General features: G+C 36.5%; 1 protein-coding gene across 1 annotated transcript; it reads right to left on the minus strand.

Moving 5' to 3' along the window:
- Positions 1-220: 220 nt before the first annotated feature.
- On the minus strand, positions 221-11,195 carry LOC131329686 (cellulose synthase-like protein E6). The gene is made up of 8 exons (XM_058362989.1): positions 10,856-11,195; positions 5,049-5,367; positions 4,332-4,472; positions 4,106-4,237; positions 3,648-3,860; positions 3,303-3,527; positions 2,571-2,918; positions 221-896 (listed from the first exon to the last, which is right to left on the minus strand). The coding sequence occupies exons 1-8, from the start codon at positions 11,146-11,148 to the stop codon at positions 357-359; spliced, it is 2,211 nt and encodes a 736-aa protein (XP_058218972.1). The 5' UTR covers positions 11,149-11,195; the 3' UTR covers positions 221-356.
- Positions 11,196-21,072: the final 9,877 nt, after the last annotated feature.

Here is a 21,072-nt window from a genome sequence, read left to right on the forward strand (position 1 = left end):
CGTAATCCTTCAAAACGTCGTGCGCTTTCGCTCTCAGTCCTCACACTGCATCCAAGCTCTCAATCCTCACTCTCGCAAGTTTTAGTAGGTTGTGATGTGTTTTGTTAAGAAGCTTTCACGCCCGCGAATTATGTGGACCACGCATAATTCTTTGAGGTTAAGATGACGGTAGAGATTCACGAGTTGGTGCGCATGTCCCGCTTACGTTGGAGAGTTACCATTTCAAAGGAAAAAAATCATCGTAACCTCAAATCATAAACGAACCTCACGAGTCATCACGGATATTAGAAGTCCATTAAATTCATCATGAAAATACAGACATCCTTATAACCATTCTTTTGCTCAACCTGCCTCACTCAATACACAGGAATCAGGCATGCCAATGAAGCCAGAACAAGCGACTTAAACATAACCGAAGACGGAATCCGGCCGTTATCATCCCTCAAGAAGAGTGCTTGGTACACCGGCAAATTAATGATAACCACTACCAAGCAAAGACCAATTTGCACAGTCAAGCCTTCGGCGAAACCATAACCCCAAATGACTTTCAAAATCCCCGCAGTAAAGCCGAAAAAGTTCAGCAAAGCCAACGTTGCTATGATTGTGAACATGACTGATGAGGTTCCAAACTCCATGGTCCCTTCCTCGTACCTCTCCAACACATCGTCGTCGACCACTTTAGCTGTGATGGAAAATGCTGATTGAGAGAAACCCAATTGCCTAGTGATGGTGTCGATGAAGGCGAAAAGGTAGGAAGTCGTCCTTCGAAAATACCACATCCGTTGAGAGTTCCACCATGCTTTGAGTGTGTCTCCACATGCCAGGGCCTCGGCTATGCTACAAGCATTCCTGGCTGCATATACATATGCAAAAGGCAGGAACCATGGGCTTGACACCTGAGTCATAAGCGAAAGTACATTGGAGCAAAATTTTAGGCAGGTACCCAAAAGGGCCGAAACAGCTAACAGATAAGTGTCGGAATGCAGAGTGATTCGTTCATCCTAGTGGAGTGTTGGCGGGGCAGAGCCATGATTCTTTTATGTAGGTGCTAATCAACAAAGCCATTACGATTTTCATGGCTGTGAAACTTCCAGAGGGCTAAAAACAAATTTTCGAAGGACTAGGCAATCTGGAATATTAGAGACCTTCAAATTGGAATTTCAGACACTCTTGCATCAGGACATAGCGGAATAAGATGAAAATCTCACCCATGGTCCTGCGATGTAAATATTTTCTGTACAATGGCACAATCAACACTGTTGGAAAAAAAAATGGACAAGGCAATATTCTGAAATCCTGGTCAAGCAGATTTTTTCCGGAAAAAAGAGCTTAAACCAGTACTTGTCCTATAGTGGCTCCGTCCATAATTGCAGGCGTCAAATACAATTCTGCCAATACAAGTTTCTTAACACATGGAACTTTTATGGGTCTATAGTATTCTCCAATGTTTTATTTAGAGCAAGCCCACTTTTGGGCCAATGCCATGTCGAAGTCGAAATTTAGCATCAAGAATGGCAAACCCCTCTCCACCCTCGTGTCAAATTCAATGCTAATCTCTGGTTATGCAATTGTAAGTTCCAAATTTGGCAAAAGTGGAACTTGCCACCGCATGGCCGTTTGGCTAAATAAGCCAAGTGGCTTATTTTTTTGTCCTTATTCAAATTTTTTTCGCATTTGTTAGTTTTTCGTTAATTTTTTGGGGATCATTGTTTCTTCATGACAAGAGGAATCTAAAAAGTAAAAAATTACAATCGAAACCTAATTTTTTTGAAAAAAACAAAAATAAGCTAATTTTTTCGTCTTTATTTAAAAAAAATAGATTTCGATCGTAATTTTTTACTTTTTAGATTCTTCATGAAGAAGCAATAATCCTCAAAAAATTGACAAAAAACTAACAAATGCGAAAAAATTTGAATAAAGACAAAAAAAAATAAGCTAAGTGACTTATTTAGCCGAACGGGAAAAATTGGTTTATTGGCTTATTTTCGTCTTTATTTAAAAAAATTAGGTTTCGATCGTAATTTTTTACTTTTTAGATTCTTCATGAAGAAGCAATAATCTCCAAAAAATTGACAAAAAACTAACAAATGCGAAAAAATTTGAATAAAGACAAAAAAAATAAGCTAAGTGACTTATTTAGCCGAACGGGAAAAATTGGTTTATTGGCTTATTTTTATCTTTATTCAAAAAATTAGGTTTCGATCGTAATTTTTTACTTTTTAGATTCCTTTCGTCATGACGAAGCAATAATCTCCAAAACGTTGACGAAAAACTAACAAATGCGAAAAAAATTTGAATAAGGATAAAAAAAATAAGCCACTTGGCTTATTTAGCCGAACGGCCAAAGTGTGGGAAAGGTGGTGGCAAAGGGGGAAGAAAGGTGGTTATGCCAAAATGTGGAGCAACCCTGTCATTTGTTGGCAGATTGACATTATAGCCAGCCAAAATGGCTTTGGCAATGCCATTTTGGCACCGGCGGGTGGATGGTCTCCATGTCATCCAGTTCTACTTCTGCCAGTCTATTGTGTACACACCCGCACACACGTAGAGAGAGGGAGGGAGGGTGGTACCTCTGGAAATAAAGGAATGCCATGGAGCAGGCAAATAGAAGGGATGATAAGATAATAGAGCAAGGCGATGGAGTTAGGAGCCCACAAAAGGTACAGACAGTAGCCCATTTGGGCACCCAGTTTGATCTTGTCATAACCATATGTGAAGGGGCAGTACTTGGACAAGAAAATATGAAACATGCCTTCACACCACCTCTTGTGCTGGACAAGTGATATATCTAAAGTGTTCGGAGCCACACCCAGAAAGGCCGCTCTTTCCGGATTGTAGTAGACTGGTTTCCATCCCCTGCATTGGATTGTCAATCCAGTTATGATGTCTTCCACCAAACACCCGTACACCAATCCCATCTGCAAATCCATACACATGAAATGCATATTAACCTTCCCATTTCAACAATAGAAATAAAGATCAATGTACAGACCCCCATTGTTGCACTCGTGATAGTCATGAATTATGAACTGATAATGAGAACCATAGAGGAATTCTCCTCAAACAGTTCATTTTCCTGAATTTCTCTGGTGAGTTTGAGTTTACAATTGATTGCTTCTTGTGGGTAAAAGGAAGATGAAACTAAAAAAGTTTAAGGAATTGTTCGAATTCTTCATATTCTCTAAGTGAATGTTATATGGTTTCACCGTCCAAATTTACAACCGTGGATCTGTCCATGCACAGATAGACGTATAAATATGAGAGAGAGAGAGAGAGAGAGAGAGAGAGAGAGAGAGAGAGACCACTTTTCCCCATCGTGTGCCCTTCTCATAGCTACAACTCGCAAGAACTTTTGATCCTTGTTCCATATCATGGACAGAACTGTCTTTCATTACATTGCACAGACTGTTCAATTCTCCTCTGTAGTTTTTGGAGAACTTAAGTCCACAAAGGCTTTCTCTCCGATGAAAGCATCCTGTGCCACAGAACAAGGCCCCATCCCATCCGTCCATGCCACGAAGCTCAATCTTTGTGACCAACGTTTCCCATGTAAATTATCCATCAGACTCAAAAAGAAAAAAGAAAAAAAGGAGCCATTGGGAAGAAAGATAAAACAAGATACTAAATAAGGATGTTTGTATTCCCACCTTATGAACTGCACTGGCTACATTTGCATAGATATCATTCTTGGTGATGTTATCATAACTCTGCGGGTATTGCACATACGATATCATGTGGCCTCTCTCTTTATCCATGAAAAAGCAGAGTGCCTCTTTTATTGCATCTGAGTTATTTGAGTACATATCGCAGTCCACATTAAGAATAATTGGCGCATTGCTTATTTCTGAGGATACTCTTATCTGCACATTCAAACTAATGTCAGAAAAATACAGCTAACCATATGACTACTGTGTACAAGAGGATATAAGCTGCAGTATATTTGACTTGAGCTGATTGTGCTTTATATGTTGCACATATTCGAATGCAGCATAGTTAATATAGATTTTACAAAATCACGAAATAATGGTACAAATTTCAAAACATGATATGGCTACGGCCAGGATACGATTGCGAAAAAGTTCTTGAGATGGACCCCGTTCATTACCAGTGAGTTCATGGACCCAGCTTTGAAGTTATGAGGGAAATGAGGTCTCTTCTCTCTTGCCACATAAACTAGTGTTGGCAACTGATGTCCATCATCGTCCACTGCATCCGGGTTCCTCCTGTCGATTAAAATCTGGTGACAGAAAAGGCACAATATAATGACTCTTCAGATGGTTAAGCAACAAGTTCATGTTGTTGATGTCTGTCACTGAAAAATGTGAAGTTACCTGTACAATGGACTGATGATCTTGCTTCGTCACTTCTGAGTTCCATTCTGAAAAACCTCTGTGTTGATCCCCTATATCTTTTGAAATACTACCCTTTTCAATGGCTGATTCTATCCGGGATTTCATCTCTTCATATGATTTCTAACGAACAAATGAAGGAGGTTCAAAAAAATTCAAGCAATGTATTTCACAAAGGCTCCATTTTGGATCTATTATCAAAACATCCACCTCAAAACTAATTGGCAAAGCTAATTGGCAAAGAGGCCTCCCAAGCTTATGTACTAGTTTGGGAGGTAGTAACAAACAATGTGCATGGGTTAAGCTCTAATACACCACACGCGACTCCTAACTCGCATGCAGAGAGGTAAACTTATTTTCTATTACAGGGATGACAATGAAACAACGTGATAAACAATGGGCAATCAATATAAAGTGTCTTATCCAAAAGTATTTGAAAACCTACCTCTATTACCGTGTTAAATTACCCAAATCAAAACCAATTGCAAAAATCAGTTCGCAACGAATGAAGATGTCTCGAAGGCTCGTATACTATAAATACAATTTTTTCAAAAAAAATTTGAATTTTTTTCATCAATTTACTAGATATTAATTAAAGAAAAAATATTGAATTTTTATTGAAAAACATGCACTATTATTTTTAAATTCACATTTTTTCGGATCGGAAAAACATTTTGGGACGGATGGAATGATTCTTACCTTTATAGCCAACCATTCTTTTGCAACTTTTGGGTCTTCTGGTTTGGAATTCTGAGCAAAATAGGCTGCCGGGGACCTGGGCTCCACGCTGAATTTCTTGCAAAACGGTATCCAATGCTTAGAGAAACGAGAGGCCTCAAGGAGAGCATAGAAAGTGAACTCCGAGCCGCCGTCATCGGAAAGGTAAACGCTCAATTTATCAGGTGGGTAATTGTACGACATAACCGATAAGACGGTGCTGATCACCATTGTTGGAGGCTCCATTGTGGGATCCGCCGTGCATACGAATACGTCCACCGCCGGTAACTTGTCCCCGTACCTGTAGCATTTTAGAGGTCAGAATGAGGAAAAGAACAGATTTTTACCAAACCTCGTACTGTATATGTTCTCGTCAAAAAAAAAAATTTACTGTATATGTTCTGTTTTTTTTGTTTTTTTTTTCTTTTCTTGCTTTCATTTTAATTTCTCGTTTGATTTCTGTGATTCATGGCATTACGAGAATCGTAACATGCGTTGGAGTCCATAGTGTTTTTTTACGGCCACAGTGGTGCATACATATCTTGACCCGACCCGGGCGGTGTTAGACATGTTAGTAAGATGAGCCGAGTACAAGGCTACATATGATTTTACGTTCAATTGAATCTTTTATTGATCTCTTCTTAAACTTGTTCTTATTTCAAGCACTTAAGTTTTTTGTCGTCATATTTCATATACTATCAAGCGTTTTATATTTTTCAGGTGTGGAGCTAGTAAGTTAAGTGGAGGCCCAATTGATGATCCGAAAGATTTAGTTTTTTAGAGATTATTTCGAGAAGTCATTGTTGTTATTTTGAGGATTTTAGGACCCATCACGTATTTTTTTTAAGATACTTGTAATTGTTCGTGATTATTTATTTTTAGGCAGCGTAAAAAATTTGGATCATCGATCACACTATAATTGCAACGTAGTCGATTCAACATCCCAATTAACATGTTAATCGAATCAAACAGTTTGAGCACTTGTTTAAATGAATACTTAAATTGGATAATTTGATTACGTGGATCAATAATTTAGTGTTACTCCTGTACCAGCCAATCGATTACTACTCATTATCTCACTACCAACAACGGGAACTACTCATTATCTATTTTGCAAATAGGAATGACTTCGGTGTCCCCGGTCATTTTGAGTACACCGTAACTTTTGGCATAACAAAACTATTATGAGTATAACCAAAACCTATTACAAGCATAACAGAACTATAACACGGCATAACCAAAACCATAGCAAGGCATAACTTATTTGTTATGCCTTGGTTGGGTTTAGTTACGCATTGGTTGATTTTTTGGATATTTCTTAATTATGCCTTGTTTGGGTTCTGTTATGCTTGTAATTGATTCTAGTTATGCTCTTAATGGTAAAGTTATGCCAAAAATTACGGTGTCCCCAAAATGACCGAGGACACCATAGCATCATCCGCAAAGTACTAGTAGGTACCAAAACGATTACCATATACTCCCTCCGTCCCACTTTATTGCACATGTTTCCTTTTTGGAACATCTACAAAAATTGTCTATATCTCACAAACTTTAATGTTTTTTATGATTTTGAGAACTTTGTTTAAAAAAATAAATTAAGATCTATCAAACAAGATCCATATTAAATATATAAAATACTGTAGATTGTGAGATATAAATAATTTTTTGAGACGTCTAAAAAAGGAAACAGGCGAAACAAAGTGGGACGGAGGGAGTATATATATAGGAAATTTTTTACAAATGGTCCCTTTAGTTTACACGAGTTCTCATTTTCGTCCCTCTAATATTAATTGTATCAATTTCAACCCTATAGTTTTCCATCTCAATTTCATCCCTCTCTCTGACGCCGTTAATGAAACAAACGGAATTAAAGGGCAAAATTGTCATTTTCTCTCATAGAATGACTAAATTGAGATTTTATGTAAATTAGAGGGACTATTTTTAAAATTTTACATTTTACTTTCGTCTTTTGCAAATAAAATAAAAAAGATTAGGGGGCGACTATTCACAGCCCTTTATTTTCTTTCTCAGCCCGTTAAAAATTTTCAACTAATTACAACATGACCCCCTAATGCAAAATGACCTACTTACCCTTATACCTATACGTGAAATGACCTACATGCCCTTATGACCAAAACCCTAAATTATCTTCTTCCTCATTCCCCTCAAAAATCATCATTCACGTTTTAAAACACACACATCAGGCAACTGTTCATCTTCTTTTCTCCTCTCTCTTTCTTCTCCATTTTCATCCTCTATTTTCTCCTCTCTCTCAAATTTTCCAATGGAGGAGAAGTAAGGGCCAAATATTGTATCAATGGAAGGTTCAAGTCCTTCCATTGATCCATTTTTTGACCCACTTGTAGGTTTGGATTTTGAAATTGAATCAAATTCTATTGACAACCATATGATGGCAAATGAGAAGAAAGATACTGTGATGGACATTGTATCTTGGAAGCCGCTTGAGGAGGTAAGTTTTTCCGTTTACAATGGTTTCTGCTTTGTTGTTGTGGCGTCTGGGTTTACAAATTTCAGTTTTTCGAAGTGTTTGGTCCGAATAGAATAAAGTAAGTAATTTTAGTAGCTAACCACTGTAAAATATTATCATACTCGACAGTTAGTTACCGAAATTAAGATACATTTTCAGCATCCAATTACCAAAATATATGTTTCTTGTTTTTGTTGTATGCATTTCTGACATATAGTTACCGAAATATAATCTTGTTTTCAACAGCTATTTACCGAAATGTATGTATGATTTTCGTATATAGTAGTTTGGCAGTTGTTTACCGAAGGTTGAATAATTTTTGACATGTAATTACCGAAATATAATATTGTTTTCAACAGATATTTACCGAAATGTTATATATGATTTTCGTATATATAGTTCGGCAGTTGGTTACCGAATTTTGTACATATTTTCAACATGTTGTTATCAAAACTAATCTAATTGCTATTATTGTATATATACATACATGTATGTATATACTCACAGAGAGAGAGAGTGAGAGAGAAAACGACACCTTGAAGAGAGGCGATGGTGGCTATGGGGGTGGGAGACGACAATGGAGGGGGGGTGTGGCGGCTTAACTAATGTCTTTGTATCATGTTCTTATAATTTCCTTATTTTTTCACCCGATAAAAAAAATATTCAAAATCCGTGTTTATTTGTTATATGAGTGATTTTATGAGTAAATCCCAAAATAAATACACTTATACCCATATTTTAATGTATTTGATCTCTTAACATTCAATAGTGTTTCATTGCTTAATTAAACAAAATTACAAAGATTTCTAAATACTATTGAACAATTTTTTCTTTTTAATTATGTGACAAAGAAAATAACAAGATTGAAAATTCAATTGAAAAAAAAATACAATACCAAGACATTTAACCTAAGGGTTGCTTTTCGAATTTTCTCATATTTTTTGTGATATATATAATAAAACCTTTAAAAAAATTCAACATATTTTGATTATTCAATATAAAATGAGATGAAAAATATATTACATATGATGTATTTTAAACTTATTTACAAAAACAAAAGTATAAAATAAAATTATAGAAATAGTTCCTCTAGTTTGTATTAAATCTCAATTTAGTCCCTCTGTGAGGAGAAATGACAATTTTGTCCTCCAATTCCATTTGTTTCATTAACGCCGTAAGTGAGAGGGACGAAATTGAGACAGAATGCAAATTATATGACTAAAATTAATACAATTGATACTAGAATGATGAAAATGAGAATTCATGCAAACTTGAGAGACCATTTATAAAATTTACCCTTGAATTAATCAACAGGCATAATTCTGTTCAAAAAAAAGAAGGCATAATTTGCAAAGGATGATGCTATGGTGTCCCCGGTCATTTTGGAAACACCGTAATTTTTGGCATAACTTTACCATTAGGAGCATAACTAAAATCAATTACAAGCATAACAGAACCCAAATAAGACATAACCAAGGAATATTCAAAAAACCAACTAAGGCGTAACTAAATCCAACCAAGGCATAACAAATAAGTTATGCCTTGCTATGGTTCTGATTATGCCTTGCTATGGTTCTGTTATGCTTGTAATGAGTTTTGGTTATACTCATAATGGTTTTGTTATGCCAAAAGTCACTACAAGAAAAAGTATGTTTAGTGACGAAAAAGTGGCGACAAAATTTAATTTCGTCGCTAAATGAGTATATTTGGCGACAAAAAAATAAATTCGTCACTGTTTTGATAACTTCCTTGACGAAATTATTTTGTCACCAATTATAACTATTTAGCGACGAAAAAGATATTTTTGTCACCAAAGGCTCCTATTTGGTGACGAAATAAAATTTTCATCGTCAAAAGAGTAAAAAAGGAGACGAAATTATTTTTTGTCGCCAAAAATAACTATTCGGTGACAGAAAAAATATTTTGTCGCCAAATGAACCAATTTGGCGACGAAAAATATTTTCGTCTTCTTTTTACGTTTTCAGTGACGAAAAATTTATCCTTTGGTGACAAAATTTATGAATTACGCTTTGTCACCAAATATATTTCGGGCATAACTCTTTGCTCAGAACTCCGATTGAGATAATTTAAATTGGGTTTGAACAATAACATAAAGAGCTACAACTTTCATGTTTATTAAAATTGCTAATTTTAATGTTTAATAGTTCAAAATGCCGTTCAAAATATATTTTAATGTTCAATGTATGTGTTATATATTAGATATTTCAAACATTTGTTGAAAAGTTTGTGTGGTGTAGTTGGTTAAAGCTTGCGGGCAAAACTTAGGAGACTCGGGTTCGAAACCCCGCAGGAGCAAGAAAGTGAGATTTTATTCACATATAAAAATGTTTTTCGCGACAAAAAATTTCGTCACCGCTGGGTCACCTTTGACGAGCCAAAGGGAATAATTTGTGACGAAATTTTTTGTCATCAAAAAAACACAATAGGTGACGAAGAAAATTTCGTTACCAAGTCATTTTTCTGTGACGAAATTTTTCGTCACCAAAAGGCACTATAGGTGACGAAAAATAGATTTCGTCAGTAAGTAGGAATCCTCGACAACCTTTAGTCGACAAATTTTTTTTCGTCACCTATATTATTTGTGACGAAAAACATACAATTTGTGACGATTTTCATTCGTCAACCAATACAATTTTTCTTGTAGTGAGTTACGGTGTCCCCAAAATAACCGGGGACACCGAAGTTATTCCCTGAATTTTATACTCCATCCGTCCCTAAATAAGTGTCCAACGAGCAAAACTAAGCTTTACAAAACATGCATATTTTTTATTAAAAAATTTAATTTTTTTTCACAATCTAATAGAACTCATTGTTATCTATTGATTTGTGAAAAAAAATTAATTTTTTTAATGAAACAAATGCATCTTTTTGAAGGCTTAATTTTGCATGCCGGACACTTATTTAGGGACGGAGAGAGTATCCAATATGAATATTGTTTAATAGATCTCGATTTGTTTTATAATATACTGTTTTCAAAATCACCTAAAAATAAAAAATTACAAAATATAATCTATTGAAAAGTGACAATTAAATTGGGACGGAGGTAGTACACCAAAAATATGCGTAACATATATACTCTAAAAAAATGCGTATGTAACATCTCTATGGCACACCTAATTAATGTACCACAGCTTTCTCCTTCGTAATGGTACCAGAAATTCTGCAAAAATATAAATTAACTTGTTTTTCCTTTCTTTTTTCTCCTCTTCAACTTTCTCAATGTTGCAGTAGATAAGAAAAACTTGAAAACTTCATCGACAGATCGAGAGGGAGAAAAGACCTGTTTATGAGCCTGTCCTTGAAGGTAAAACGATGGGTAACGTTCCAACGAGCAGACTGAGTAATAATCCAGTAGAAACCAAACCAGAGCTCGGCCATGAACATACCAATCCAAGCCCATCTTCCCTCTTCTTCAGCTGTTGGGATGTTCATTGACCGATATACCCATATCGAGCATATCCCAATCAACACCGTGACTGCATAAACCCTGTATGCAAGTTTACCCTTGGACACTTTTGTTTCGAACAGAGGCAGTTCAGCTTCAGCCTCTTCTCCTCCAACATCTCCACCCATCCTCTCTCTCTCTCTCTCTCACCACACACTCAAGGACAAAGAGCATTTATCTCCAAAGGGTTTTATCTTAATACTCAAGATCGAGGTGGCGGACTGTAGTGTGGTCAATAATGTACAGCAATTATGGAGAGGAATATGGAAAATTATTGGAAAGTTTTGGTGCACCACGAATATAGTACAACAAATGTTTCATCATATATTTTTGTGGAGTTCATATATACTAAGTGCGTAAATTTTACAAAAATATACGATGAAAAAAATGTTTCAACACCACGTACCGACAATACTGTTGTAGGGAGTCCTTTTTTTTTTTTTTTTCTGGTCAAACGGAAATTATTGTAGTCAGTTCTTGTCATTCAATTAAAATCACGTCGTCCTATCGAAGACTTTTGGAAGAATTTTATTCAGTGCTCATGACTCATGGCCTGCGTAACACGCAGTTTTTTGTTTTTTAAGTGTGCCAATATTGTATATATCAATCAGAGATAATGGAGTGTTAGAATGTTAGTCCACAAAAAATTTAAAAATTGACCATAGTCCTGAACCCAAAATCGCACCTCATGGGACTCGATATCCATGCCTCTACTGAGGGAGGCGGTAGGGATACCAACTGAGCTAAGAGCTCATTCGTTAACAGCCAGTATGATACATACATGCATGTGTAGCCAAGCTTTTTTCATTAGCGCCGAAAAATAAAATATATACGTGCAGCTGGCAAGATGTGATGGGCGGCGTAAAAGGCATGAATCTTTAGTCACATAATTCTTTAATAGAACTCTTTGCTTGCACCCTTAATTCTCTCTTGCAAATTTCACTCCGGTCACTATAAGAAAAATTATATTGGGTGACGAATGAAAATCGTTACAAATTGCATATTTTTCGTCACAAATAATATAGGTGACGAAAAAAAAATTTGTCGACTAGAGGTTGTCGAGGATTCCTACCTGGTGACGAAATCTATTTTTTGTCATCTATAGTGCCTTTTGATGACGAAACCTATTGTGCTTTTTGACGACGAAATTTTTTGCCATCAATTATTCCTTTTGGTGATGAAAAAATTTGTCACCGATGTGTCACATTGGTAACGAAAATTTTCATCACCAATATAAGAAATCGGTGACGAAATTTTTCGTTGCAAAAGACACATGTTAAAAAAACATTCCTTCTTTCTTGCTCTTACTAGGTTTTAAACCCAAGTCCCCTGAGTTTTTCAGGCAAGTTTCAACCAACTGTACCACACACTTTTCAATACATATTTGAAATATCTAATATATAACATATATGTTGAACATGAAATATATTTCGAATGTAGTTTTGAACCTTTAAATATTAAAATTAGCGATTTTGATAAACATGAAAGTTGTAGGCATTTGAGTATTGTTCAAACCCAATTTAAATTATCTCAATCGGAGTTCTTAGTAAAGAGTTATGTCCGAAATATATGTAGTGACAAAGCACAATTCATAAATTTCGTCACCAAAGGTACCCATTTGACAACAAAATATATTTTTCATCGCTAAAGCGTTAAAATGCTGACAAAATTTTTTTTCGTCACCAAAGTTAAGTGTTTTGTGATGAAAAAAAATATTTTGTTACTAAATTGGTCCCATTTGGCGACGAAATATTTTTTTGTCACCAAATGATTATATTTGGCGACGAAAAATAATTTTGTCACATTTTTTAAGCTTTCGGCAATGAAAAATGCATTTCATCGCCAAATGGCCGGTACCTTTGGTGACGAAAATATTTTTTTCGTCGTTAAACAGTTATAATTGTTGGCAAAATTATTTCGTAACGGAAGTTGTCAAAACAGTGATGAATTTTTCGTCGCCAAATATACTCATTTGGGGACGAAATTAAATTTCGTCGCCACTTTTTCGTCATTAAATTTCATTTTTCTTGTAGTGAGTAGTTTGGGATATCTTTAAAAAACGCTTTCACATGCACTTATGCTCATGCTCACGCACACACACATACACATCACCCATACACACGTCAACGCGAATTATTTGATTAAAGTTTGGATTGCTATTGGGATGGAGTCTCGTCATTTAATTGTCATTTTCTTGGGACGGACCGCGAAAAGATCCAAATGAGGGATGAAAAGTCCAAGGAGTGGAGTAATTTTTCAATAGTCTTGAGGCACTGCTATCGACCACCACGAATTCATGTGAGATTCACACATTTAGTCCTAGATCCCGTACATGTGAGAAAGGTGTCAATTAGGCAACCGCCGCGTGCATGGTGACTTAGGATGACCTAGTAATTTATTCAAGAAGTGAGTTTCTTAGTCCGGCCAGTTCGTAGTTAAGAGCGATAAATTTGGCATATTCTCAGATTGATCCACCCAGATAGACTTGTTTATAGTAATATTTTCAACCTCTAAACCAAACTACTAGAACTTCGTTAATGCTAAATCCTCTGATCACTATCTGTAGGGGGCCGAAATATCCGAAGGTTCATAAGGTCCAGTAGGGCGGATAAAGGATCACGCTGTTTGACCCAACGTCCAGCTGTCTCAGTTCATCTATAAATGGCGGTGGGCTTCGGCTTGTTACATCATCATTCATCCGAACAACAGACGGATCCCCATGGATTTTTTCCGAACGTTTTGTGCCTTATCCGAACGTAAGTATATTCGAGTTCGCTTGGGTAGTACTCTTGTTCGGCCATGTTGTTCTTCGAAAAGAGCATCAGATGCTGATGCTCGGAACTTCATCGTGTGTCAGAAGTGGGCTCCACCGAGTACAGGCGATTATGGAACCTTCCAGAAATATCTTTTGATAAGTAAGTTGTCCATTCTGATATTCGAAGTGACATCTCTGAACGATGTGACCTTTCTGACGTCGACCCATGTGGCTCTATGAAACTTGGGAAGGGGTGTTCATTAAATGGCCCTGCTGCAGGACGCCACCCGAGCAGAACGCGACACGTGGAAAGTAGGACCAACTTGCTCAGCACTCTACCCCTTCGCCTATAAATAGAAGAGCATGACCACTAGGAAAAGTCTCTCGGCATATCTTCACAACAACACTCTCTTCTCTCTACTAGATACTTTCTTACAAAACTTCTTCTTCTCTTCTCCACTTACTGACAAGTTCGTCGGAGCTTCTTCCCGGAGGAACATCCTCCTCCGGTTCTGCAGGTACATCAAGACCGGCATCATCTCTCACGGCCCAACGCACGAAGACAGCTATACAGGAAGGATCACAAAGAAATCCACCCCCACACTATCAATTGCAATCACCTCATTATTATATGTCTCACGTTTTTAACCAGTGATCGATTAAGGCCCGAGACTTATATGAGTTTGCTTCCTCTCAAGGTCTTAGATACTATCAACTCTTTCGGGGCTAGCTAGTCCATATGGACTTTTGCTCAAACTTTAATTGAGCTTCCCCGCAGGTGAACGGTAGAGTTGGACCCTTAGGATTAGTTGAGGTACGCCTAAGCTAGCTCGACATGTAAGTTATAATATACATGTATAACTTACATGTTATATATACGTGTATAACTTATATGTCGGGCTAGCTAACGAAGCCATGCATACTGGTCGTCAGAAAATTATTTGGTGTTCTTGAGTATGATCGCCTTGTTAATTTGAGCTCTCTAATATAGTTTCTTAATTAATCAAATTATCATCTTTGAGGAACTCTGAAATAGTGTCCTTTTCTTTTTTTTACTTCTCATTAGGGCTGTAAATGAACTGAGCCATTCGCGAACTGTTCGAGGCTCGATTCGGTAAGAGCTCGTTCGAGTTCGATTCGTCTGCTAAACGAACTGAACCTGAACCTCAATTCTAGGCTCATTCCGTAAATGAGCCGAACCTGAGCCTAACGGTATTCGGCTCGGTTAGGTTCGCGAACCTATATTTAAATTTAATTAATAATTCAATAGGGGTCTATTTGTAAATGTAAATTTTTTTAAGGTTGTATATATAATTCAATATTTATTTTTCTCCCAAATTCTATACGATCAATGAGAGAGTTTGGGTTCGCTTGAGTTTAATGAGCGGAGCCGAATCAAACTTGAGTCTTGACGAGCTCAATTTGAGCTTAGATTCGGCTTGGCTCGACGATTCATTTGAGTTTAACGAGCCAAACTCGAGCCAAGATGTTCAAGTTCGAATCGAACCCGAGCCGAATCCAAGCCGAACTTGAGCCAGACTAGTATCTTAACGAACCCAACCGAGCCGAACCCAAGCCTTAAAAAATTTTAACGAGCCGAACTCATACCTTAACGAACCCGAGCCGAACTTAACAGGGTTCGGCTCGATTCGGTTCGTTTACAGCCCTACTTCTCATGCAGACGGCACCTAAAAGATTTGAACAATAAAAAAGAAGAAGAGGTTGAATGTGGAGAAACAAAAATCCAGCAAGAGTTAGGCTATTTAATTTAATTTTCCTAATTAGCTTATTTCCCCCCATGCATATATTTTTTGGGGGGGACTTCCGAATTTGGTCCACTTTATGAATTTTGCATTCCAATTAATTGATCTCATATTATTATAGACTTATAAAAATATACTCAGATAATAATTTTCCAATAAAATACTAGGGTACATATAATAATTTCAAATAAGGGGCTTTTAGCATAGAAAATTTGATATATGTCGAAGGCTATATTTTAAGATCATATAAGAATTTTAACATTTGCTTTTTATTTATCAACCTCTCATCTTGGTGAAAATCCGAACAATTAAATCTCAATTAAAAGGTAGGGTGGGATGCGTATCTCATCCAGCCCTTTGTATAGCAGTATAGGTAAGTTTAGCTCGGTATCATTCACCGAGGTTCGTGCGATTGGAAATTGTCGGTATTTGGCCACATCAATTTCTGTAAAAAAAAAATTAAATCGGTAAAAGAACAAATCACTTTCTGTTGGATGCATGAATCAAAGTTCTATTATTGCAACTATTTTGTCCCCCCCTTTTCCCATTTTTATATGGTCAGCTATCTAATAGGCTCATAGGTTACATAAAAGGTTATTGTGAAAAGTAAATTAAGGTGGCAGTAATCTAAAGCGATTTGTCGACTAGAAGTATGACAGCAGGTTAGAGGTTTACACTCTCAAGCTCGTTCGTTGGACTCTTATTGTCATGAAAAAACTCTTTAATTAGGCCACTAAATGTTTATCAGATCATAACTTTAAGTTTTGAAATTGATCAAAGTGTGCGTAAGTTGTTCCACACATCCGATCGATTTCGAAAAGTAGTGACATTTATCTTAATGCATGCATCTATGCACATGGAGCGCCAGGCGGACATACAGTGGCAAATTGTTTTATCCTTTGCAGATTTTTTTTTTCAATCGATAGGAGAGATCATTTTTACATCATGAATGAATTACAAAGAACAAACTTGGGACATGACATCCATGGTGAAAGTTCACAGGATAACGAAGCCCGATAACAACTTAACCGATACAAGAAATAAGCTCATCATAGGAAAGAAACAAAAGACAAGTCCCTCCAAAAAAAGAACATCCACACGTAGATAGAGAGATTCGAACACCTAACCTCCTATAATGAGATGCAAGAGTCCTGACGAACACTGCTACAATACACACCCTTATTTGGGTGTGTATCATATGCACCCTTATTAAAATACACCAAAATGTTATGAATCCCAAAATGTTACGAATCTATTGCTAAAAAGTTACGAATCATATTGTTGAAAAGTTACGAATTTTTAATATAAAAGTTACGATACGAAATAAAATGTTATGAATGACCGGTCCTACAAGTAATTTTTTATGAGGTGGCACAATATGAACCACACAATAGGTGCATATGGTACACACCTTAAAGGGGTGTGTATTGAAGACTTTCCCTACAGCTAAAATGAAACCTGTCAAATTGGTCAATTTTGTCACGCCCATATATATCACGTGTCACGTTATAAATATTCGTCACGTGTCACGTTATAAATATTCATTTCTAAAATGAAACAAATAATGTCAACACCAGTCAGTTTAATACTAATATGTTTGTGGGGTAAGTAATTTAATTTAATTTAAGAGTGCTAGTTAGTTGTGTTTTAAGTACCAGTCAGATTTATTTGAGAGTGTGTCATTTGCGAATGTTGACCTATCATGTGTAAATTCCTGGTGAATTTTGCAGGATAGTTGATAATTTATGTAGTGGAACAATTTTTGGAGATTAATCGTTCGTCGTCTTGACAAATGGAATTTAAAAAATAAAAAAATTATGACCGTTATAGTTACAAATAAATTACTAAGATAAATAATTTTGAAAAATACAAATTTTCACCTGTTAGTGTTTCATTGAAGGGTGTAGTCCCAGATTCGAGATTGCCTCATGCACTTTTCAATAAAAGTGAACTTTTTCATCAGGCAAAAAGAAACGACTCCATATAAAATTAAATGCTCTTTTTTACGGTGGATAGACAAAATTTAGACCTTTGATTTTTAAAAACTTCTCATACATAGCAGGTCAATGAAATAGAAATTCCGATATGGTGCCTTGTCACTTCCGCCAAAAAAAAAAATAGTTTAGGAGTGATTTGGCTTGATAAGCCACTTGGGTTTTTTTTTTGGTGGTCTTTATTCAATTTTTTTTCTTATTTGTTAGTTTAGTGTCTAATTTTTGTATATTATTGGTTCATTTCAACGAGAGTAATCGAAAAAGTAAAAAATTATGAACCAAACTCAAAATTTGGTAAATTAAGACAAAAATAACCCAAATAAACATCTTTTGGATTGTTTTTGTCTTTATATACAAATGGATCGGATTGTTGGGCCCCCGGATAAGCTCCATGCTACAATGGGCCAAAACCCAGGTTTTCCAATCACACTTGGGAAAATGTACTTTGCGACTACTGGGTTTTCAAAGTAAAACTGGTTGGGCCACCACATAATATTAAAGGGCCCGTCCATTCAAATTCGTATCAAAAGGAAAATGTAGGGGGCATTCAAATGTCACTAAGGCTGTGTTCCAGAAACAAGTTAAGAACTTATTTTTTGTTGAATAAGAAGGGTTGTTCTGGAAAATAAGAAGGGTGGTAATTATTTTGGAAGAATTTATATAGGTACCAATGGGTGCCGGGAGGGAAATTGTACCGGCGGCCGTGCCGGGCCGTCTCCGGCCACCGGACGGCCGATCTGAGCCATCATGGAAAAGGAGTGCTCGGATCAAGCACCCTACACATCTCGGATGCCGTTGATTCCCGAGTAAGCCCCCTCGGTTTTTTTTTTTAGAATTTTTGGACGGCTCAGATCGGCCGTCCGGTGGCCGGAGACGGCCCGGCATGGCCGCCGGTACGATTTCCCTTCCCCGGCGCCCATTATCATAGCAACAGTCTTATTTTTTGTATAAGGAAACTTCAAGTTCAAAAATCATGTGTTTACGCAAATAATTTTCCTATCACTATGGATCTTGTTTGATAGATCTCATTGAGATCTTTAATACGGTGCAAAAAAAATGGAATTTTTTTTTTCATTTACATTATTTTTGAGTTTGAAAATGTGAAAGAAACTTTTTATTTGAATTTTGTGGACTGACCCTTCTTATTTTTTGAATAAGAAGTGGCAAAATAAGTACTTATTTTTTAAGAAGGTTTCCAGAACGGAGCCTAATGCTAAGGGGATAGACCACGTGGGGCCCACTTTGGGTCGTTCAATAATTAAAAAAAATTAATGGGTTCGTGAAAAACCAGCTCAATCTGATATGTGTATGTACTTGATTCAATTTCCTATTTTTGCATTCAAGATTTCAAGATCATTGAACGGCTCGAATTATGCTTGCTGCCCATCGGTAGTCATCCTATCGATACCAATAGTAGGACTCTTTAAATGTAGACTGGGTGAAGAGGAAATCAAACTGTTCTGCATTCCTTTTCCTTTTCTTTTTCTTTTTTATAACGGATGTCCGGATAAACTTGCATCGATTTTAACTAAGTTTGAGGTCTTAAAGTTAACGACCAAACAAATCTTCCACTGTCTCGCGTTCAATTCACAACCTCTTGTAAAATCACTACTGAAGTAAAAATAAAATAGGATATGGCTCTTCAGTGCACAACGCAAACTAAACACCCAAATCATAACTCCATGAGAGAGAGGTGGTCATGTTAAAAGTAGACTGCAAAATAGCAGGATCTGAGGGGTTTGAACTTGGTTCGTTTATTAAACGAGCCGAGTATAAAGGAGGTGAGCTTTTATGGAAGAGTCGAGTTAAACCTACTTCAAACTTGACTCTTTCACAAACAAGCCGAAATGAACTAAGCCTATGGCGAGTCGAATCTCGAGCTATTCGCAACAATCCAATTCGTTTCCAACCCTGGCCTTGAGTACTTGTCTTTGATAGGCAAATATTGCTGGCAAGGAGTATTTCGTCTGCCTTATGCATGGTGGCACTAGAAACCTCAGTACCATTTTGGACATGGTGATCGATAAAAAGAAGATCGAGAAACAAAAGAGACGAGGGGCACAATTGATTTCAATCATGTGCAAGCACACCATTATGTACAAAAGAGCTAGCAAACGAGCATAATAACTTAGGAAAAAAGGAATTCCATGTTAATTTTCTTTCAATCTCCTTTCAGAACTCATATAGTCACAAACTTTCACTGCTTCAAAAATCAAAGAAATCGTGTTTTTTTTTTTAATGTAGGATGTACTTGCTCAATTTGTGTGCATCTTAGTAATCCTTGAAGTCTCGTATACTTACACAGTTACACGTAGATGTGAGGTGACCCCAATATAATAGTTGCTGATAAGAACAAACATGAGACCTTATGAGATATCAATCTCCTAAATCTAAAGTCAACACCCACCAGGCCAACAGCCCAAAGCATTAGAGTTAAAAGCAATATCTTTTGTCACATGCCAATTAAGTCTTAAAATTCCCAAAAAAAAAAAGGACTTCAAGTAAATAGATCTATGGTAAATTTCTCATTCCGAGTAGTATGATGACTGACTATTAATTTGTAGCGAGTATGCGCAGTGCCATTAGCGTGCCAAAGTCATAATTTGATATTTTTGGACAAAATTCAAGTTCACCTATTGCCATTTGTTCATTAAAAAAAATAATAATAATACCATCTTTTGTGCTAAATTCGGCACTAAAAATGAATATTACCATTTCTATCACATTATTCAAATAATTTAGTAATTTGCATCGAATAGTGAGATGAGTTTAATCCAGTAGTCTTGATGCCAGATCGGTGAACTAATTACTCTAAATAGAATAAATTTTCTTCATGATATTGATTTCCTTTCCATACTTTTTGGAGAGAGAATCCAATTATTTTGACATGCATATACGATGTCAGTCGAATATGCCAAGAGAGAGAAAGAGCCCATCCCAATGATCCGAGAGTCCGGATCCCATGTCCGACCCGCCCGTTTTATTCTTTTCGGTCGTTGATCTGGCAAATTAACGACTTAGATAAGCCAAGCATTTTTTTTCTTAAAACGACATCGTTTTAGAGCAAAACATGCTCGGTCCATCTCAACCGTTGATTTGCAAAATCAACGACCGAGAAAAAATGAGACAAACGGATCAGACAGGGAGAGTCGGACACAGGATCTCAAGGCATGATGAAGATCACCGTGAGTTTGTATGAAAGGAAATAGCATAAAGTGTGGCAATAATGCTGCTGCTTTATCGGAAGGTTGATAGAAAAGCAAATCAAATGTGTTTTAGGACATGTTAGTGTCAAGTTGTGCGTGTAAGAGAGAGAAAGAGACAAGACAGAAAAGCCCAATCCATTTTATCTACTTGGTAAATTTCATTGACAATCCCTGAGGTTTCTTCAATGGCGGATACCTTCCGCGGTTTCTATGTGCATTTCATAGATACCCTAAATCGATAATTATCTGTCAAAACAAGTGATGGAATGAGCTAAAGATGACTTATGTATGAAAATTTACCCTTTTATTAAAAAATAATAAGATATCAACTCTT

Source organism: Rhododendron vialii, chromosome 6a (assembly GCF_030253575.1).
Source record: "Rhododendron vialii isolate Sample 1 chromosome 6a, ASM3025357v1".
NCBI classification, from domain to species: domain Eukaryota; kingdom Viridiplantae; phylum Streptophyta; class Magnoliopsida; order Ericales; family Ericaceae; genus Rhododendron; species Rhododendron vialii.

Excerpts from the sequence above, each read along its gene's own strand:
- LOC131329686 (XM_058362989.1), bottom strand. The coding sequence starts at position 11,148 with ATGGGTGGAGATGTTGGAGGAGAAGAGGCTGAAGCTGAACTGCCTCTG. Across the intron at positions 5,368-10,855 it reads AAGGACAGGCTCATAAACAG|GTACGGGGACAAGTTACCGG; the intron begins GTCTTTTCTCCC and ends AAAATGCTACAG. Across the intron at positions 4,473-5,048 it reads AAGAATGGTTGGCTATAAAG|AAATCATATGAAGAGATGAA; the intron begins GTAAGAATCATT and ends TTTGTTCGTTAG.